Raw genomic sequence first — 22,672 nt, forward strand, 5'->3', positions numbered from 1 at the left:
AGTGCAGTGTACAGGGGCAGAATGACCTCCCTGCTCCTGCTGGCCACACTGTTCCTGATGCAGACCAGGATGCCATTGGCACTGCTGGCTGCCTGGGCACACTGCAGGCTCATGTTCAGCCTACCATCAACCAGCACCCCCAGGTCCCTCTCTGCCTGGCTGCTCTCCAGCCACTCTGACCCCAGCCTGTAGCACTGTATGGGGTTGTTGTGGCCGATGTGCAGAACCCAGCACTTGGATGTGTTAAATCTCATGCCGTTGGACTCTGCCCATCTGTCCAGCCTGTCGAGGTCCCTCTGCAGAGCCTCTCTACCCTCCAGCAGATCAGCTCCTGCTACCTGTAGTTCTTTTCTTATAGTTTTGTCTTTAGAATCACCTCTAAATTTTTATGTCAGATTATTTTTGTGACGATCTTAACAACTCTAAATTTAGAATTCAAGTAATTGAATCACAAATTACTTTGTGTAGTCTTCCAAACAGCTGGGTTTAACTGATCCTCCCATAGTGTTAGAATGAATGAAGTGGGTTAACTTTTAGATAGAAATTGTATTAAATTATTCAGATATCTTCTAGAGCAGCAGCCCTATCCTCTCCAAAGAGAATTGGATAGATGCTTCTGTCCTCTGACTACAAAGGAAGCCTATGTGACTAGTTTGGGCAAGGCACCTATTTTCGTGGCGCTAAAGTAAAATGAGTTGAATCTTACCCTAAGAATGTTATCCTAAAAGGGCTTTAAAAAAAATCCTGATAAGGTGTGAGAATACAAAAGTCTCAGTGAGGTATTTTTGTTTGTTACACGAGGGGATGGAAAGTAACTGCAAGAGGAATTGAGGAAATACTTCAGACAGGGTTATAAAAGAAGATTGATAATGTTGCTTGAAAAAACGCCCCTTTAATATCAGCAGTGGATCAGTCACACAGCTTTATTTCAGTCTGTTGTGCTGGATAAAAAGCAGGCAAGAACATGACCTGTGGATGGCATATTATCCTAACCCATGGGCTATGCTGTAAAATGCAGTGTTTTATAAACTGCTGGAATGAGTTCATGGAACTTTCTGCAGTAGGTGGTTACTCACAGTCTTCATTAACTTTCTAGTTCCTTACCAAAAATACAACATTTAATAAGGAGAGTGCCCTAGTTCTACATGTCTAGCCTTGTGGTAGTTTTAGGCTATGCCTTTAAAAATTTTTCACATATCTTGAACAGAAAGTAGCAAAATGTCAATAAATCACTACTGGGTGTAAAAAGGAAAATAATGGTAGTGCTAAACAATCCCATTGGACAGATAAGGGACTTAAACTAGTTGTACCAAAACGATCTTCTCTTCTCTTGCTTCTTCACTCTGGGAGAGATACTAACTGGCTTCTGCTTGACCTTGGCTGCATTGCTTTGGCTAAGCTCTAATGTCTCTCTGCTCCTGTCTCTTGTCCCTTTTGTGTAGGGGGCGGGGTAAGGTGGGGCATGGAGGGAGAAACTATTACCTTGCCCTGGTCTTTGTCTGGGGGGGGTCCTTGTGCTGTTTATCAATTGTCAATATCTGTAAATGTTGTAAATGCTGTCTATTTTGTACATATAGGCCACACCTTGAGTACTGGGTCCAGTTCTGGGCCCCTCAATTTAAGAAAGATGTTGAGTTGCTCGAAAGTGGCCAGAGAAGTTCAATGAAGCTGGTGAGGGGTTTGGAGCACAAGCCTTATGAGGAGAGGCTGAGGGAGCTGGGGTTGATTAGCCTGGAGAAGAGGAGGCTCAGGGGCTTACTGCTCTCTACAGCTACCTGAAGAGAGGCTGTAGCCAGAGGTTGGGGGGGAGTCGCTTCTCCTAGGCAACCTGTGACAGGACAAGAGGACACAGTCTCAAGCTGTGCCAGGGGAGGTTTAGGCTGGATGTTAGGAAGAAATTATTCCCAGAAAGAGTGATTGGCCATTGGAATGGGCTGCCCAGGGAGGTGGTGGAGTCACCATCACTGGAAGTGTTTGAAAAGAGATGGATGAGGCAATTATTACCATGGTTTAGTTGATTAGGTAGTGTTGGCTGATAGGTTGGACTTGATAACCTCAGAGGTCTCTTCCAACCTGTTTAATTCTGTATTCTGTATATTCATTGCATTCCATTATAGAATGTAGTCTTGCTTGTAAATACCAGCACCAGAACAAGAGGACACAGTCTCAAGCTGAACCAGGGGAGGTTTAAGCTGGATGTTAGGAAGAAGTTCTTCATAGAAAGAGTGATTGGCCATTGGAATGGGCTGCCCAGGGAGGTGGTGGAGTCACCATCACTGGAAGTGTTTAGGAAGAGACTGGATGGGGTGCTTGGTGCCATGGTTTAGTTGATGAGACAGCGTTGGATGATAGGTTGAACTCGATGATCTCAAAGGTCTTTTCCAACCTGATCTATTCTATTCCTATTCTATTCTATTCTATTCTATTCTATTCTATTCTATTCTATTCTATTCTATTCTATTCTATTCTATTCTATTCTATTCTATTCTATTCATTTGCTTCCAGCTGCTGGTCTGGCAAATTTAATGTTGGGGGTGGAATTTTCACCCTTAAGATGTCTTTTTTTGGTTTTTAATGGAGAAATTGTTTATCACTGGAAACAACACAATGAATCAAATCATTTTACCTCTATAGCTAACTTTATCATAAAAATCTATTTTAATAAAGACTGAACTGTATAGTTTGAAAGAATACCTTTATAGGGATTTGTTTTATTTTTATTGATCATAAAACTTTTAAAAGGAATACAACCCTACATATTCTTGAGCTTTTAGAACATTTTATTGCCTAGATTGTAATCTCATGTGTGTAAAGCAGGAGGAGGCTTTTTTTAATACAGATAGGTATTTCTTTGTGAGTTAGGGTAGAGGATGTTTCTTAATGTTTAAGTATTTGTTTAGAGGCAGCTAAATCCAGTTTTGTGAAGTTAATTGTGAGAATCAGAAAATGTACTTGAGTAGTGTAATGTGTACTAGGGGATGGTGAAATACTGAAGATTAGGAGTTCCTGATCAGAAGCTTTGCATGAGGATTGATAAAGTAGTGACATGGAGTCATAGAGTATAGAATGGTATGGGTTGGAAGAGACCTTAAAGATCCAACCCCACTGCTGTGCACAGGGAAGGAATGCCTTCTGCTAGACCAGGTTGCTCAAAGCCCTGTCCAGCCTGACCTTGAACACAGGGAGAGGCATCCACAGCTTCTGGAATGATGGTGTGCTACAATTATTCATACTCTAGAGTGAGGAAAATCTGTACTGGTTGCAAAAAAGAAACACACACACAAACACAAATTAATACAGGCTTCAAACCTCACTAGGGAATAGTAGTGTTTATGATCTGATGTATATTATTTGCAATAGGAAGACAGTTGCAGTTTGAGAATGGTAGTAATTATACAGCTTGAGCTATCTAAAAGTGTGTTCTTTATCCCAGTGAAGGGAGAGAGACTCATCTATAATTTTTCAGTCCTTGAAATCTCTCTTAAGATGGATTTAGTCATCTTCTACTTTTATTTCCTTTTTTGGATACGGTCCTGCTGCCAATGAATTTTTGAATTCTCAACTTCATTATGTATGAGAGCCTCTCCAAATGCAGGGATAGGGATCAGCAGTGTCTTCCTTTGGTCTTCCCTTTTCTCTTTTGAAAGCAAGCAATGTCAAGTTTCTTACTTCAGTATATTAGCAAAGGTGAGGTTAGGCAAAATGTCTTCTATTTGGACAGAGGCTAATGAGGCCTCGTTTAGATGCAGACTGAAACAAGATTTTGGTCTTGGGCAGGTTGGTGAGAAGATGTTATTTTCTTCTAGCACGCCTAGAATCATAGAGTGGTTTGGGTTGGAAGTGACCCCCAAAGGTCATTCCAACCCACTCTGCAGTAAAGAGAGGCATCCTCAACTAGATCAGGTTGCCCAGAGACTTGTTGAGTCTCACCTTGAATATCTCCAGGGATGAGACCTCAACTACCTCCCTGGGCAACCTGTTCCAGTGTTCTACTACCCTCATGGTAAAGAACTTACTCCTAACATCCAATCTGAATCTACTGTTCTGTAGTTTGAAGCTATTGCCTCTCATCCTATCACTACAAGCCTTGGTAAACAGTCTCTCTCCATCCTTCTTGTAGGTCCTCATCAGGTACTGGAAGGTAATTAGGTCTCCCTGGAGCCTTCTTCTCTTCTCCAGGCTGAACTTGTGATATAGAGTTTCAGTAAGCCTGATGAATGGAATAGTTGACCATCCCTAAAGGTGACCTGGTTTAGGTGCAGGCCATTAAATGCAAGAGCATTTGATCTGAACAATTCAATGTAAACTACACCATTGAGGAAGGCATACTATCCTGGTTACAGCTTCTTTCTGATAGGGAAGAGTATTTCAACCTCTTCTATGTCAAGCTCATAGAAATGTTTGGTGGTTTTTTTGGTAACAGAATGAGCAACTTTGATTTTTCACTGTAATGATCTATTTGGAAACTATTTAAACTTCTGAATATCCACAGGAAAATAGGAGACTAGAGACATTTTTTCATCTACTTTAACGCTGCTGTTCCTACTCTAAAGTAATCATCAGCACTACCAGTACAGGCTTGATTGCTCACCCATGAACATCTGCTTAAAAGTAGCTTTTGAATGAGTAAATTACAGCTGAGAGCTTTATTTGTAGGTGTTGCTTAGAAAAGGAAGCTAACAACTTTGTTTCTCATCAGGAGTTCACAAGGAACTAGAATATGGGCCGCTGTTTGCTACCTTTTTGACGGTAGAAGGACTGATTAAAAGCCAAATATTTCCTTTTTCCATTCTCTCAGTTGGTAATTTGTTTAGTTTTTTAACACAGACATACATCTTCGACTTGGCTAGTGGAGAGTAAGATGATGGTCATCACTTTCTTGAATAAAGAAATACAGTTTATTTCAGCTGTCAAAATCAGGAGATTGTTACAGTGCGACAAAGAATCACAGTCAGAGAGTTCTGCAAAATTGCTGAAATATATGCATCTAAAAATGTGCAGGCAAGTCTTGCACATCTTGGATGTGGTTTGTCTGAATCTTGATTTGTTTGGGTGTATAGCAAGCTCTGGTTTTTTACAGTATTAAATGTAAGTCCCTATTATTGATTGTGGCAGAAATATGTAAATGGAACTTTCCCAAATATGACATCTGACACTTACCCACATGGAAAATGATAAAATGTGGTGTTACATGTAATAAGGTAATTGCAGTTAACTTGCCAGACCAATAGAACAACACAACTATTATCACTATTATCAAATTGGTTTGGTTTCTTTAGGGTGTGGTGGGTTTTTGTTTGGTTGTTCTGTTTGGTTTTGTTTTTACTGCTTGGTTTTCTCTCCTTCTTACCCTATTTGTATTTCTGTATATCCAGTACTTAGGATTTCTGGTAATTGGTGTTTTGGGTGTTTTTCCTTGTTGTTTTTTATTTCTTTTCTTTCTTTTATTCTTTTTTTTTCCCCTTCCCCCCCCCCCCCCTTTTGTTTCTTTCCTATTTTCTTTCTTTTTGTTTCTTTTCTTTCTTTGTTTCTTTATTTTTTTCTCTTTTCTTTTTCTTTATTTTTCCTTTTTTCTTTCTCTTTCTTTTTTCTTTTTTTTTTCTTTTTTCTCTCTCTTTTCTTTTTTCATTCTTTTTGTTTGCTTTCTTTTTGCTTTCTTTTTTCTCTTTTTTCTTTTCTTTTTTTTTCTTTCTGCTTTCTTTTTCTCCCTTTCCTTCCTTTCTCCCTTTCCTTCCTTTCCTTTCTCCCTTTCCTTCCTTTCCTTCCTTTCTCCCTTTCCTTCCTTTCTCCCTTTCCTTCCTTTCTCCCTTTCCTTCCTTTCTCCCTTTCCTTCCTTTCTCCCTTTCCTTCCTTTCTCCCTTTCCTTCCTTTCTCCCTTTCCTTCCTTTCTCCCTTTCCTTCCTTTCTCCCTTTCCTTCCTTTCTCCCTTTCCTTCCTTTCTCCCTTTCCTTCCTTTCTCCCTTTCCTTCCTTTCTCCCTTTCCTTCCTTTCTCCCTTTCCTTCCTTTCTCCCTTTCCTTCCTTTCTCCCTTTCCTTCCTTTCTCCCTTTCCTTTCCTTTCTCCCTTCCTTTCCTTTCTCCCTTTCCTTCCTTTCCTTTCTCCCTTTCCTTCCTTTCCTTTCTCCCTTTCCTTTCCTTTCTCCCTTTCCTTCCTTTCTCCCTTTCCTTCCTTTCTCCCTTTCCTTCCTTTCTCCCTTTCCTTCCTTTCTCCCTTTCCTTCCTTTCTCCCTTTCCTTCCTTTCTCCCTTTCCTTCCTTTCTCCCTTTCCTTCCTTTCTCCCTTTCCTTCCTTTCTCCCTTTCCTTCCTTTCTCCCTTTCCTTCCTTTTCTCCCTTTCCTTCCTTTCTCCCTTTCCTTCCTTTCTCCCTTTCCTTCCTTTCTCCCTTTCCTTCCTTTCTCCCTTTCCTTCCTTTCTCCCTTTCCTTCCTTTCCTTCCTTTCTCCCTTTCCTTCCTTTCCTTTCTCCCTTTCTTTCCTTTCGTTTCTTCTTTCTTTTCTAAACTGTTGGTTCTTTAGTAGTATCAGCTTTTTCCCATTATACATCAGAAATACCAAACAATGTAAAGGATCTGAAAGATGACTTCTGTTCTGGCTTTTGTTTGTTTCCTCCTTATAGGCCTGGCAGCTGCGATTCAGTCATCTTGTGGGCTATGGTGCCAAATATTACTCCTACCTCATGTCTAGGGCTGTTGCCTCCATGGTGTGGAAACAGTGTTTTGCTCAAGACCCATTTGATAGGTAAACCCAGAGAAAATACTAAGTAGAATGAAATGTTGTGTTACTTGCTTCAGGACAACATGAAATGGGGCTGTGTAGATTGATGGGGATTTTAATGACAATTAATTCTTAGCCATCTTCTTGATTTTTGAAAAGATTATAAAAACCATGTATAACTACAGGTATAAAGTGTATTTTGGGACATGTTCATTGGTGCAAAAAAATGTGCAGGTGTGCCAGTTGGGAGGCACTGATACCCATATTTAGATGTACTTAGATGGCTTGATTTTCATAAATACCTAATTGTAATTTTCTATTGAAATCAAAGCAACTGCAGGTGTTGAACAAGCCTCATGTCACCAGCTTCAAAGCTAAGTGTAGCTATCTGACTCATTTTGCTTTGTGCAATTAAAAAGTAAATTGGGAGATCACCTTAGATGAATGTTAGGAGCGTTGTAACAGAGCAGCTTTTCTCCTTGGAGCAATGAAGGCTGAAATGTTGTTTGCAAATTGACTTCTATAAACACCAACACATATTCATATGTATAAAATTTCTCTGCTTCGGTTACTCATAGTGCAATTTTAAATGTAACTGGAATTTAAGGAGTCAACATGGAGTCAAGGTACTCATTGTTTCAGGGTGGAAATTTTTATTTGATCTCTCTCTTGAGTTCCACAGAGATTGTCAAAGCAAATCTGACTGAAAGCTGAAGAGGTTGGGTTTGCAGGTGGCTCTAACATCTGTGTTTCTCCAGGGCAATGGGTGAGCGTTATCGTAGAGAGATGCTGGCACACGGCGGTGGAAAAGAGCCCATACTTTTGGTTCAAGGTAAAAAACAAAATCAGAACTGTGTTATTCCTTTGCTCAAGGAAGAAATAATTCAACTGCATTCCCTAGTTGGTCTTTTAATTCTGATTTTCACTAGGATTGTGAAAGAAAATGTGTTCATTTGTTTAGTGAAGTGGACTGGTCGTCAGCTTTGTGTCGTGGTCAGTAGTGCTTGTGATACACAGAATAACCACCTGGTAGCTTGGGCAAAGGTTTGGAAGAGGTTGTATTACAGTATCACAGTATCACAGTATAACTAAGGTTGGAAAGGACCTCGAGGATCATCGAGTCCAACCTATCAACACAGACCCCATGACTAGACCATGGCACCAAGTGCCACGTCCAATCTCCTCTTGAACGCCTCCAGGGTCGATGACTCAACCACCTCCCTGGGCAACCCGTTCCAATGACGAATGACTCGCTCGGTGAAGAATTTCCTCCTCACCTCGAGTCTAAACTTCCCCTGGCACAGCTTGAGACTGTGTCCCCTTGTTCTGGTGCTGGTTGCCTGGGAGAAGAGGCCAACCCCTTCCTGAGGTCACCCCTGAGCCTCCTCTTCTCCAGGCTAAACAATCCCAGCTCCCTCAGCCTCTCCTCATAGGGCTTGTGCTCAAGGCCTCTCCCCAGCCTTGTTGCCCTTCTCTGGACACATTCCAGCAAGTCAACATCTTTCCTAAACTGAGGGGCCCAGAACTGGACACAGTACTCAAGGTGTGGCCTAACCAAAGCAGAGTACAGGGGCACAATGACCTCCCTGCTCCTGGTGGCCACACTATTCCTAATGCAGGCCAGGATGCCATTTGCCCTCCTGGCCACCTGGGCACACTGCTGGCTCAAGGCTGTCTAAAGGCTGTCTAAAGAATTTAGACTAAGAGTATCTCATACTTGAAGAAGATTGATGACACTATTTTTTGCTTCAAAAAACCCTAACTTCTGCATGCATGGAATTAATAATGTAGTTATCTTTTATAGGAGAATTTCAACTTGGTTTGGCCGTGTCATTTTAGCATCATCAAAACAGCTTTGGTTGCATCAGTATGGTGACTGTGGTGTATTATTCCTCTTGATACCATATTTGCCTTTTTTAGTCTGAATAATAACTTCTAAAAATAATTCATAGTGATAGCAAAAATACTACACTTCATATGTTAAATATGTTAAAAAGTCATGAGAATGAAACAAATGTACCAAGGAGATCAGGATAAAGAAGTTTTAGTCTGTAATGTTGCAATATTCAAAGTTTTTTTGCATTACAGTCGCTGTTCCTGGTATGGGCACTTGCTGAGTCCTAATAGGACATCTTTCAGTGTGAAATTCTAGGATGAATATTAATTCATTGGCCTTTCTTCACTGCTATTTGGTAGTCTGGAAGTTATGGTGGTTTTTTCCTACAGATAAGGAAGACAATGGTATTGTGTTGGTATTTCATCATGAGATTGGCACAGTTGCATAACTAGAACATTTCAGTTCTTTGACCCATCTGTTTATATTTGAGGCTATAACCTCTGCTGTCCTTAGACTTGTCATATATTAAGCAACTGCATGTTCTCCAGATTAATGTATTTATATTTCTGATCTATGAGGTGGTTTTTCTTTTTCATTCAGCATGACTTGCAGACTTGCCCTTCTTTGCTATGATTTACCAAAAAATGGCAGATGTTTTGACAGAAATACAGACTCACAGAAGGATGGAGGTTGGAAGGAACCTCTGGAGTTCACCTGGTCCAACCATCCTGCCTCCAGCAGGGCCACCTAGATAGAGCTGGTAGTCCTGGACCATGTGCAGATGGCTTTTAAATATCTCTGAGGATGGAGACTTCGTCACCTCTAGGGGCCCCATGTGTCAGCCCTCAGTCATCCTTACAAGGAAAAAGTGTTTCCTGATGATCAGGGAGAACCTCCCATGTTTCAGTTTGTGTCCACTGTATGTCTAATATGTCACTGAGCACCAATGACAACAGCCTGGCTCCATCGTCTTTGCACCCTCCCTTATTTATTCTCATTAATAAGATCCCCTTGAGCCATCTATTTTCTATGCTGTACAGTCCCTGCTCTCTCACCCTTTCTTCACAGGGGAGATGCTCCAGTCCCTCAGTCATCTCTTTGTATTGAGGATCCCAGCACCAGACACTGCACTCTGGGTGTAGCCTCACTAGCGCTGAGTAGAGGGGAAGGATCACCACCTCAACCTGCAGATGGTGCTTTGCCTAATGCAGTCCAGTATGCCATTTACCTTCTTTGCAGAAAGGGTGCATTGCTGGCTCATGTTCAAGTTGGTGTTCACCAGGACCCCCAGGTCCTTTTTGTCCAAACTCTTTTCTTGCTGGGTGGCTCCCAGCATATACTGGTGCCTGGGCTTGTGCACTTCTCTTTGCTGAACTTTGCCTTGTCATCCAGATTATTCATGAAAATACTAAATATGACTGGACCCAGTGTTGACCCCTGGGGTATACTGCCAGTTACTGGCATCCAACTAGACTGTATGGCACTAATTGACTCCTCCTGGGCCCAGTTTTTAATCCACCTCACTGTCTGATAATCTAGCCCATATATCACCTTCTGCTCTGTGTGGATCTTGCTGGAGATAGCATCAAAAATTTCTCACAGTGACCATGATGGATCAAAGATTACAGAAAGTCACCTTGTGATACTGTCTGCCAGTTCCCTCAGAACTTGTGGATGCATCCCATCAGGACCTGTGATCTCCCACATGCCCAGTTTGCTTAAGTGTTCTCTGATGTGATAGCCTTCCATCAAGAGTACATCTCTTTTTCTTCAGGTTAGCTCCCTGGCCGCTTCTGTACTCCAAATTTCACTTTGATACTCAGTATTTCTTTAATATTACTTTGAAAAGAAATTTTAAAATATATTAAAGGTCATAAAAATAACCAGGATTCTATATTGTGATGTTCATTTGTAGACAATGCAAAACCAGAACAAGAGGACACAGTCTCAGGCTGCCCCAGGGGAGGTTTAGGCTGGAGGTTAGGAGGAAGTTTTACACAGAGAGAGTGATTGCCCATTGGAATAGGCTGCCTGAGGAGGTGGTGGAGTCACCATCACTGGAGGTGTTCAGGAGGAGGCTTGATAGGCTGCTTTGTGCCATGGTTTAGTTGATTAGGTGGTATTGGATGATAGGTTGGACACGATGATCTTGAAGGTCTCTTCCAACCTCGTCTGGTCTATTCTATTCTATTCTATTCTATTCTATTCTATTCTATTCTATTCTATTCTATTCTATTCTGCTTGAATGACTTCCTGAAAAATGAAATTGAGGTGACTCAACTCTTTTGACAAGTGATTTTGACTGCCCTTGGGATTATTTGCTGTGAAATCACAGAACACACATAATGGAAAAGTTTCTTACATGCTTATACTTAAATTGCTCTGTATTTATTATTACAAAAATTGAGAATTTAAGAAGAAAAGTAAAAGTAGTTATTTGTTCTTTAATTTGTTTAGATTTCATCAGCTTCCGATTCCTTCTGCTGCTTTTTCTCCCTTTTCGTTACAGAAGTTCCAGCATTCTTGATTTCCACCTTTTCTTGGTTTTTATCAGTCACAAAGCTGTGCTCTCACAGCAGATGAACAAACAAATTTCTGATTAGATTCCACCCAGGGAGGTGGTGGAGTCACCATCACTGGAGGTGTTTGGGGAGAGACTGGATGGGGTGCTTGATGCCATGGTTTAGTTGATTAGATAGTGTTGGTGATAGATTTGACTGGATGATCTCAAAGGTCTCTTCCAAGCGGGTCCTGTCCTATTCTATTCTATTCTATTCTATTCTATTCTATTCTATTCTATTCTATTCTATTCTATTCTATTCTATTCTATTCTATTCTATTCTATTCTATTCTATTCTATTCTATTCTATTCTATTCTAATTTCAAACTTAGAAACTTGCTGATTTTACTCTTCAGATTAACAGTCCAGATGCTGTGCTCACTAGTGCTGTGTTTCAAAATCCTTAAGTTCCATGAGCATGGGTGTTTTTAATACCTAGATGAAGAAATGTGCTCCTACAAGTCTGACTTTTGGATGCACGTATGTAGCCTCACCCTTGAAGCTCTCCTGTATCTCCTTGTGAAGTTAGCCATATTCATTGACTGATAACAGATAACTTTACAAGTGCATTTCATTTATGCAGTTTCTTTGTTAAGCTTTTCTTCTCAGAAGCCATCTATTGTCTTTCTTTTGTGTGTGGATATGACCGTAGCTTTTCATCTTTCTCCCACATGATTCCATAGATGTACTGATTAGGGAAGAGAAAGGATCTGACCTGCCATTCACTGGAGTTACTAACAAGATTCCTGTTTGGACTAGTCTTTAATTAGAAAACAAAATATACTTTTTTTTTTCTTGTTTGGATTTGATTCTCTTGGCATTTGTTTGCATTGAAAATAACATAAAACAGCACAAAGGCTTTGTGAAACCTTCTTCAACCTTTTCTGAAGTGACCCCTTTGATCTTACCCCCTTTGATAATCTGCAAAATACAGAAATAGCCACAAACGTGGATAGCAGGAGCAATTAAAAGAACGAGTGAACAATGCATTGCCTCAGAGGATTTTGTTTTGTTTTGTTTTCTTTAGGAAATAGTTTGAGAAGAACTTGATTCCTTTTTCATTTAGAGTTGGCTCTGTGGCTCTTGCTGATGCTCTCCTTCCCAGGACTATGTGGCATTAGGGATTCCACATTTCTTTTAAACAGACATAACCCAGCTGTCCCTTCCAGGTCCAGTTGTGTGCCGGTTGCAGGCCTGAACAAGATCCAGGTGTGCACCAGCCCTCCTTCTCTCCCTTGGCACTCCTTGACTGGAAAGAAACCCAGGTGCATAGGCAGAAAGTGAATTGCATTGTGAAAAGTACTGGGTTGGATGATCTGAGAGCACAGAACATATCCTGGAGTGTGCTTCTCCTGCAGTTTTGATGCAATCACATTTCCCCTTTGGGTCTCTGAAGAAGTCCTTGTGCATAAATACACGCAGAGTTGTGCTCTTGATGTGTTAGTGCTGTGTAATACTGCACACAGGCAGAGGCAGCTGTGTGCACACACGGTAATCAACTGAGTGAGCGAACATACATGCATGTGCTCCAGTGCAGCTTGAAAATTTATTTTCTATGCCTCAAGTTGTAATTCATGGAATAATTACCATTTGAGGAGGCTGTTAAAATGTTCAGATAACAATTGCATGTCTCTCAGTGTAAAAAATAGGCATAAATCCTAAAAGGTGATGTGAATGGCAACATATGTTAACTCAAACTGTACAGACCCAAAATAATTAGTGTTTCAAAGGGGCAGAGGCCAGATTTTGCCACAGGCTTTATTCTTCTCCCAGTTTTCAGTGATTGTAGGTTACAGCTAACCATCTCTCAAAAGGGTGTGGTTAACCACAGTGCTGTAATGTGAAAGAAAACTTCAAAGCAGAGAAGATAAGTTATGTAGTTGCCTCAGGCTTGGGAGAGACTGAGCTGAAAGAGGAGTTGGGCTGAACGTATAAAACACACGCCCAGATTTTAAAACAGCAATTATCAGACCTTGTGGACATCTTACTAAATCATGTAGACTGAAGTGCTGAGTACTTAGAATATATCAAAGCTCGTCTTGCTTTGATATATTTTAATGGAGTTTAAAGGGAGATGACCATTTTTAAGTCATCTGTGTAGAGTAAGAGATTAAAGCACGGGAATACCACCAGTGTCTGTTTCTTTTGGAGTTGTCTACTCTAAAATCTGTACTTATTTATTTCAGAAGAGTATGATCATTTTACTGCAGTAGGAGTTTTTCAGCAGTGACCTCAGTTACTCACTCTTCCTCTTTCCTTTGCAAAAGCAGATTTTGCCAGTGTCTGCTTTTGATGTCAATGATGGGAAAGTAGGAGTGCAGTAGACCACTAATGCAAGAAGTCTGAAAGCTGTATCAAAAGTTGGAACTACTGGGTAGGAGGTCATATGACATCAAAATTGCCAGGACAATTTTGAATTCTTCTAAACATTTAAAACAAACCATGTGGAGTCTAAATGAATGCATTTTGTAACAAGTTTCAAGGGAGGTTTGGGAAAATCCTCTATTTGGCCACACTAAAATGTGTGCAAGTATACTGTAGTTAATTAATGTTTATTTTTTTCATTTTGTAACATCCAGGATTGGAATGTTCCTGTTATCATTTGCCATTTTTTATGTAAGAGGCAAATTAAATCTACTTGCAGATAATCCCTGCATCAGTCTGCTCTCTTTCCTTCCCCCTAATCATTGCACTGTTAGCTTTTCTTCTTTTGCCATGCAGTGATAATAAGTTTTAAGACTTGTCCACAGCAGAATAAATTTTAGTGTGACAGAAGAATTGGATAAGCATCACCCAGGCTGGCTGGTTTTTATGAAGTCAGTATTGGAAAGTGGGGTTTGTGTTTTGAGGCTTGGGGAGCGGTGGTGATATCTCTTACGGCCAATTTTATACACTGCCTATGCAGCAGTACAGCCATCCCTCCATATTACAGAATCACAGAATCACCAAGGTTGGAAGAGACCTCAAAGATCATCAAGTCCAACCTGTCACCCAAGACCTCATGACTAAACCACGGCACCAAGTGCCACATCCAACCCCCTCTTGAACACCTCCAGGGATGGTGACTCCACTACCTCCCTGGGCAGCACATTCCAATGGCTAACAAATTGATACCTGATAGAAAAGGACATATTTGCTATAGAAAAATGGTTCTTCTGTAGATCCATGTCTTAAAAATTGGAATGAGGGAATAATTTCACCAACCTGAGACTTTTTTTTGTGCCTCAACTAGTTATCCAGGTTTCCTTTCTGGAATACAGGGGGAAGTAGGTTCTTCATAGGTACAACTCACCTCATCATAATGTATACTTCTGTAAAAGGTCAGCTGAGTGATACCTGTGAAGGTCTTCCTCCTGTTCAGTCTCTAGCAATAGAGCCAGGTAGGTCAGATGTAAATGTGTGAGGCAATATTAGGCCAAAACCCAAAACTAATCACACTGCTGGGACTGGACAGCTCCAACTGAATTCCAGAAAAAGCTCCAGTAGTCAGGCATGACAGTACATGTTTCAGTGGGCTGCCATGCAAGTCACCTTCTCAAGGCATTCTCTCCAATTCTGATGGAACTGCAGGAAAAGAGTTTAAACTGGAACTTTTCCAAGGCTGTTAGGGAGCACATACATGTCCCCCAGACAGCCCACTGAGGAACCTGAGAGAGGGAGTCTACAAGAAGCCACAACTCTTTGGGGAGTTTAAATTAGTAGCTGGTATCTGGAGACCTCTGTTTCTCAGCCCAGCGTGGAGCCAGCCATTTTTTGTTGTGAACTGGAAGTAATTCCACGGTCATTTGACTAATGTTAAAGTAGATGAGAGGTTTACTAGGTATTCCAAAATATTAATTCTGTTCTTTGTAATTTTCAAAATGGCTTGATGCACACTTCACTTAACAGCATTTCAGCCAACCTGAAATGAGATTTGTTTCCCTTTTGGTGCTCAGTATTAGCCTCCTGTGCCGTGGTAGTTTGTGTTGATGCTCGCAACATGTTTAAATCAGATAGAGGGGAGGTTTTGTTTCCTGGTGGGTTTTGAATCATTTTCTTATAGCAAAAGATTGCAGTTTTCTAGCAGCATGCACTTATAATTTCCACTGAGGGCAAGTCTTGTTGAGGATGTGAAAGAAAATGAAACTCTGTTCAGTAGGTAGGCCGATCAGAAAGGGTAGAACAAGGTTATATTTACGTTGGCAGCTGTCAGAAAGAACAGATCACTTCAAAGAAGTACAAAGATTAAATTTTACATTATTTGGCAGCTGTAATGTTTTTGGTGTTTTTTTTTTCTTTCTTCTGGTACAAGTAATGCAGTAAAGTTCCATATGTTCAAAAATGTTAATAACAAGGAAAAGACCAACATTAATGTAGCGTTAAGTACAAAGAAACATCTGAACGTCATTTACAGGGTATATCTTCTTGCTTTCTAAAAAGCTGAGATTCTGGGGAGGAAGGTGTGAGATTTTTAGCCACTCTGCTTATAGTATTGCTTGACAAAGTGCTTGAGCATGATTGTTCATTATGCTAATTTCATCTGGCTGAACATGAGCCAGCAGTGTGCCCAGGTGGCCAAGAAGGCCAATGGCATCCTGGTCTGCATCAGAAATAGTGTGGCCAGCAGGAACAGGGAAGTCATTCTGCCCCTGTACTCAGCACTGGTTAGGCCACACCTTGAGTATTGTGTCCAGTTCTGGGCCCCTCAGTTTAAGAAGGACATTGAGACACTTGAACCTGTCCAGAGAAGGGCAACGAGGGTGGTGAGAGGCCTCGAGCACAAGCCCTATGAAGAGAGGCTGAGCGATCTGGGGTTGTTTAGCCGGAGAAGAGGAGGCTCAGGGGAGACCTTACTGCTCTCTACAACTACCTTAAGGGAGGTTGTAGCCAGGAAGGGGTTGGTCTCTTCTCCCAGGCAACCAGCACCAGAACAAGAGGACACAGTCTCAAGCTGTGCCAGGGGAGGTTTAGGCTTGAGGTAAGAAAGTTCTTCACAGAGAGAGTTGTTAGCCATTGGAATGTGCTGCCCAGGGAGGTGGTGGAGTCACCATCCCTGGAGGTGTTCAAGAGGGGATTGGACATGGCACTTGGTGCCATGGTTTAGTAGTGATGAGGTCTTGGGTGACAGGTTGGACTTGATGATCCTTGAGGTCTCTTCCAACTTTATTGATTCTATGATTCTATGCTACAGCTGACAGTTGCACTAATTAAAATTCTTAGTGGAAGGTAAGTCCTGCTACTGTAGAAAAGCAAAACTGAAACTGCAAGGCACTGAAAATACTTTTGTTTGGGTACATTTTGTGCCTTGTGAAAAATTTCAGAGATATTTCACACAGAACTTTAAGTGCTGAATTAGATGCTTTAAAGGTGTGTGCCACTTTGAGAAAACAGGTTGTTTTTTCTGGCACTGTCACACCTGAGACTCAGCAGATAAGGATTTAGATAGCTGCTCAGGGATTTATCCTAGTCATTTGGAAATGACTGAGTCTCTGGTTACATTCCTTTAAAATGTGTGTAACTCCCTGTGCAAGCAAGACTGTGACGATAACAATCAGTTGACTGTCTTGAAACTTGTCAATTTTGTGATAATGTGTAGCAGGTAGCTTGAAAAAATTAAGTAATGTGTATATATCATAATTGCATTTATTTCTAGATGGTGAAACGTGACAGGTGTTACTGTTGTATTGTGACACTGGAAGTTAGCAATACATCATGGAATCATAGAATTGTTAGGGTTGGAAGGGACCTCAAGGATCATCTAGTTCCAACCCCCCTGCCATGGGCAGGCACTCCTCACACTAGATCAGGTTGCTTAGAGCCCCACCCAGTCTGGCCTTAAAAACCTCCAGGGATGGAGCTTCTACCACTTCCCTGGGCAACCTGTTCCAGCATCTCACCACCCTCATGGGGAAGAACTTCTTCCTCACATCCAATCTGAATCTACCCGTTTCTGTTTTTTTCCCATTCCCCTTATTCCTATCACTACCTGACACCCTAAAAACTCCCTCACCAGTTTTCTTGTAGGCCCCTTTAAGATACTGGAAGGCCACTTTCCTTCTCTTCTCCCAACTGAATAGCCCCAACTCCCTCAGTCTGTCCTCATAGAAGAGGTACTCCAGCCCTCTAATCATCCTTGTGGCCCTTCTCTGGATGTGTTCCAGCACATCCAGATCCTTCCTGTAATAGGGGCTCCTGAACTGGATGCAGTACTCCAGGTGGGGTCTCACCAGAGCGCAGTAGAGGGGGAGAATCACCTCCCTTGACCAGCTGGTTAGGCTAATGTTACTATTGACAAAGCTTTCTACGTCGAAGTATTAGTACTGAAGAGTCTGTTGTCTTGGTTTTGTAGGTATGCTTCAGAAGTCACCCTCAGTTGAAGATTTTGTGGATGCCCTTGTCTCAGACTTGGACCAGGACTTTGAAGCATTTATCACGGACTCATGAAGATGTTCAACGGAACCGCTCTCTTTTGTGGAAGATTGCATACATGTCTTCCTAATTGTGGATAAAATATTGTTGTGTTTGGTCTTGCTTCTCAGTGAACACTTGGTGGGAGAGTTAATAAATAATTTCATTGAGTCACCTTTTTTTTTTTATGAAGGTGGTGGCTTTCTGTTCCACAGGAACTGAAGCATAGAATTGGAGAGAACAAATCTCTAGCACATACTGTTAGAAAATTTGATCTTGTTGGAACAGCTGATTAAAACTCACCTTCAGGATGAGTGGAGTGGTATGAGTGATCTTCTGGCGTGCTCATTGGGTTCAGTATCAGGGCACAGCTGTTGAGTGTCATAACCTGGAACTGTTAGCATGGGTCTTCCTCGCATGCTCATGGATGTTTTTTTAAACTTGTTTTAACCCTATTCCTTGTGGGAGTTCTTCACTGGGGAAAAAGCAAGTTGTGGTTGCAACAGAAGGGAAATTGGAAAGGAAGATGAAGTGGAAAACCAGGAACTGTATTTGGCATAGGGAACAAAAAGATGGGAGAAGAAAAACTGTAATCATACAGGTATGCGATGGGAAACGTTAGGGTGTGGAGGAAAGAGATACCTTGCAACACAAGAAAAGAGAGACAACGGAGTAAAACAAGTACCCTACGAATGTTTGATTGCAGGGGCTAGCCATGGAAGACAGCCATGCTTTTGTAGCTGTGAGAAACCAATGGTGTCTCTGTGGCCATATTTGTAAGTCAAAACAGCATCTTTTGTTACATGAAGGTATTCGTGAGGTTTGGAACAGAATAGCAAACTTGAAAGCTAAATACAAAAGGTGAACCCATTCATTGTACCAACTACATAAAATGGCTGAGAAAGGAATGGAATTTACAAGGTGCCATAAAACTGGTTTTGCTGTTGAATTAGTAGCTTTGTAAATAGCCAGCAGAGTTAGGTACTTTTTTTGGTTCCTGGGCTTATCTTTCACAGATCTTCCACCGAGCTTCAGTGTTCAGGGGTCACCAGTTGTTTTCAGAGGAATATTCTCCCATTAACTGGGTCCTTTTGTCCTTTTATCTCTGTGTGTGTTTGCTTTTACTGGCTCGTGGTGGTTTATTTTTGCCCACTTTAAGGGCTTTACTGTGTGAAATCTATCTTGTTTTGGTGAATATGGATTTGCAGGCATTTTGACGATTACCTCACAGAGAGCAAGTACTCTGGAAACATGTTGGCTCTGTTTCAGCGTAGATGTATCCTGAATCTGGTCCCTGTGTGTTTGTTCACATGGAGTTTCCTTTTAATAATGAGTGAATGAGTATTGGGGAACTGTTTAAAGTTCTGAGTTTATGAGGGCAGGTTTTATAGGGGGCCACAAAACCATTCAAAACAGGAATGTTTTTTCCAGGATAGACTGGAGCATTATATAGTGGGTGATTAATAAATGAAATGTTATCAGTAGGGCTTTCTTTTTCTCTGGAAGTAAATGGTAACAATGGTATTTGAATGCATATTGTCTTTTGAAAAGTTGCTGATTTTTCTGTAGTCATGGCCTTGTCAGTTAGAGCTTGTTTAAAAAGGTATCATAAGCATCCTGCTCAGCAGAACTGCAGTGAAAGGAGCAAGAGAGGAAGAGAACCAAGGTTTAGAGATGAGGACAAATATCACAGTATCACAGTATAACTAAGGTTGGAAGAGATCTCGAGGATCATCGAGTCCAACCTATCAACACAGACCCCATGACTAGACCATGGCACCAAGTGCCACATCCAGTCCCCTCTTGAACACCTCCAGGGACGGTGACTCCACCACCTCCCTGGGCAGCCCATTCCAATGACGAACGACTCGCTCGGTGAAGAACTTTCTCCTCACCTCGAGTCTAAACCTCCCCTGGTGTAGCTTGAGACTGTGTCCCCTTGTTCTGGTGCTGGTTGCTAGAGAGAAGAGACCAACCCCTTCCTGGCTACAACCACCTTTCAGGTAGTTGTAGAGGGCAATGAGGTCACCCCTGCGCCTCCTCTTCTCCAGGCTAAACAATCCCAGCTCCCTCAGCCTCTCCCCATAGGGCTTGTGCTCAAGGCCTCTCACCAGCGTTGTTGCCCTTCTCTGGACATGTTCAAGTGTCTTGATGTCCTTCTTTAACTGAGGGGCCCAGAACTGGACACAGTAAATAACTGGAAAAGAAGCAAATAAAGAATAAACATGATAAGGCTCACCCAGAAAAACTGGATGTTTGAGAAGGGATGAATAAGCATGAGAGCTGATTGAATGACAAACTCCTGATTTTAACAGAATTTGTGCTCTCAGGTGGTGTTTGATACTTTACTGTCTTTTTGTCACTTTGCAGGAATTTGTCCTCTATGGATAGCACTGCCATTCTGTTAGGTATTTTGAGATATTTTAGGTATTTTTAGATACCAAGTCTTCTGATGAAACACTAGCAGGCACATTTTCAGGCATGTACCACAAGAAAGCTTCTGTCTCGCACCTCTGACTGACTACATTCTATACCTGTAGCTGGTCCCTACTAGGAAAGAATGAATGGTTTCATTTAACAAACTGGGTGAGTATTTTGCTGAAGTGAAGTGATTAATACACCACAAAACCAGAACAAATGTAAGTTCAGACGTGAGTAAAAGCACACTGTGAAGATGGGAAGTTCTCAGAAAGACACAATCAATGGTGAACATGAATTTGACAACCCTGTGTAGAATATTTAATGGAGGTGTGTTTTAAAGGGAATTCAAGGGTGTTGCTAAGAGAGCCTTGTGTTCTTTGTTGCCTGGTTTTTTGTATTGGAGCAAACTACCAGTAGTGTTTATCTGGAGTTGGCACATGTTGAAAGATTCATTGTGACAACAAGAACTTAGCAAAAGGAAATCCTAGTGCTGACACGGCCCTGGGAGCACTATGGTAAAGAAAATAAAGCATCATAATTGGTGGAATAAGCAGAGCATTTAAAATGAAAAGATTACCCCAGGATTTTAATTTGAAAGCAACTGGAGTGGTGTTGGTTCTGGAGTGTGGGTTCTTTATCAAAATATTTGTAGTAGTCACATTGTTTTATGCCCGTGGCTCCTATTACTTCCTTAATTCACTGTCTCAGTTGATGCTTCTGTAAACAGTCTTTTCAAGTTTTTATCAGAGTGGAGTCAAGCAGCATCTTCCTAACACTGAAGAAGGATGTTGACTTGCTGGAGTGTGTCCAGAGAAGGGCAACAAAGTTGGTGAGGGGTTTGGAACACAAGCCCTATGAGGAGAGGCTGAGGGAGCTGGGGCTGCTTAGCCTGGAGAAGAGAAGACTCAGGGGTGACCTTATTGCTATCTACAACTACCTGAAGGGAGGTTGTAGATAGGTGGATGTTGATCTCTTCTCCCAGGTAGCCAGTACCAGAACAAGAGGACACAGTCTCAGGCTGCACCAGGGGAGGTTTAGGCTGGATGTTAGGAAGAAGCTCTACACAGAGGGAGTGATTGCCCATTGGAATGTGCTGCCCGGGGAGGTGGTGGAGTCACCGTCATTGGAGGTGTTCAGGAGGAGACTTGATGGGGTGCTTGGTGCCATGGGTTAGTTGTTTAGGTGGGTTGGATTGGTTGATAGGTTAGACGCAATGATCTTGAAGGTCTCTTCCAACCTGGTCTGGTCTGGTCTATTCCTATTCTATTCCTATTCCTATTCCTATTCTATTCTAAAACCCTGTCTTTTGCCAGAGCAGTGGACTGTGGGTTATTGTCACAGATCCGTAGCTCCTGGGACATTTGGCAAAGGGAGCTTGTAGAAAAACAAATACAGCTCAGAACAGCAGCTTCAGGGTTGGTTTGGTTTTTTTTTTTGTGAAGAAACTCTGTGGACTCCACTAATTTTTGTTTTATGAAATAACCTTTGAGGATTGAACAGTAGACATGATTAAGCCTCTTGAGAATGTATTATATCACCACTACGATGCTCACTGCAGAAAGGGAAATATTATTCTAAATGAGTTCTTTTCTCTTTTTTGGTAGTTTCTGAAAACGCTTCCAGCTGTTCAAATGTATGCTGCCTTTTCCTTTCTATTTTTTTTTGATCCTTCTATTGGGAGAATTTTATTTTCCAGCAAATATGTGTACTTTCAGTAATGTGAGACCTCTCTTGTGACCAGCAGTGCAACTCTTTGTAAATGTAAAAACCACTGTAATCCTTTTCCAGCATTCCGTATTTTCCCACTGGGCCTGCTGAGCCAGCTATCCCGAAGTTGGTTTTATAATGCTGTATCTCAGCATCGTGCTTTTTAGTCTGAAATTGTCCTGTGTTTTGGATTTTAGCTGCTATAGAAAAGAAGTAGTGAACGTCTTCAAAGGAAATTACACCCTTACGCAATCCTGAAGTAATAGCACATCATTAAGACACAGCAGAAAAACACACATGGATTACGTTTGATAGTCTGGGGTGTCAGCTGCCCTTCCCCCCCCACCATGTTTGATGTGATTATTTCTATGATTCACTTAAGATAGACTGAAATATTGCTTAATGATTGCTTTCTGGTGACATAAATGCAACTGGTGCTGCGTGGAGTTTTCTGAGCACCCTACCAACAAAGATGCAGAGCAGAAGGGAGCTGTTAATTTAATGAGGCTGGGAAGAGAAAGGAAATAGGGCAAGGAAGAATTGAATATAGATTAGAAATCAGGCATGAAAAAGGGTTGATACAAAAGTAAAATGGCCTCCAAGTAAGAAACTTGTGAAGAATTAAAAGGGGGAGAGTGTCTTCCCGAAGCACTAGGTCTAAAATGGAAATTACAGCCCTGTCAGTAACAGAAAAGGCAAAGGTGTTAAATATTTCTGCTTTGTCTGCAGTGGAAGAATCCATATCATATGTTGATGCAATGTTTTCTACAGATGTTGAACAGCAGCTTGGAGAACAGGTCAGGCTTCAAATCAGTCTGCAGAAATAAAAACTCTATGAAAATGATGATACTGAGGTGGAAATGCATGACCACTGTACCAACAATATTGCTGGCTCAGAAAGCATGATTTTCAATTTAGCATAATTGTGATACAGGAGCAGAGATTTGAGAGGTTGAACACTGGTCTGAAAACAAGTCTTGAGCAGGAGGTGCTAGCTCAAAGTTGGCATTAGGCAAATTTGCCCCTAATTTTCATTTATTTATTTGTTT

General features: G+C 41.4%; 1 protein-coding gene across 2 annotated transcripts in view; it reads left to right on the forward strand.

Moving 5' to 3' along the window:
- Positions 1-17,669, forward strand: part of MIPEP (mitochondrial intermediate peptidase) — an 83,460-nt gene extending 65,791 nt beyond the window's left edge. For both annotated transcript variants that reach the window (XM_068143908.1, XM_068143919.1), the window contains 3 exons: positions 6,614-6,735; positions 7,470-7,543; positions 17,437-17,669. In XM_068143908.1, the coding sequence (XP_068000009.1) occupies positions 6,614-6,735; positions 7,470-7,543; positions 17,437-17,531 (291 nt within the window). In that variant the 3' untranslated portion in view covers positions 17,532-17,669. The remainder of the gene's footprint in view (positions 1-6,613; positions 6,736-7,469; positions 7,544-17,436) is intronic.
- The last annotated feature ends 5,003 nt before the right edge of the window (positions 17,670-22,672 follow it).

The sequence above is a fragment of the Melanerpes formicivorus genome, unplaced genomic scaffold, assembly GCF_026170545.1.
Source record: "Melanerpes formicivorus ecotype bairdi unplaced genomic scaffold, bMelFor1.0.p_v2 SCAF_1, whole genome shotgun sequence".
Lineage (NCBI taxonomy): Eukaryota > Metazoa > Chordata > Aves > Piciformes > Picidae > Melanerpes > Melanerpes formicivorus.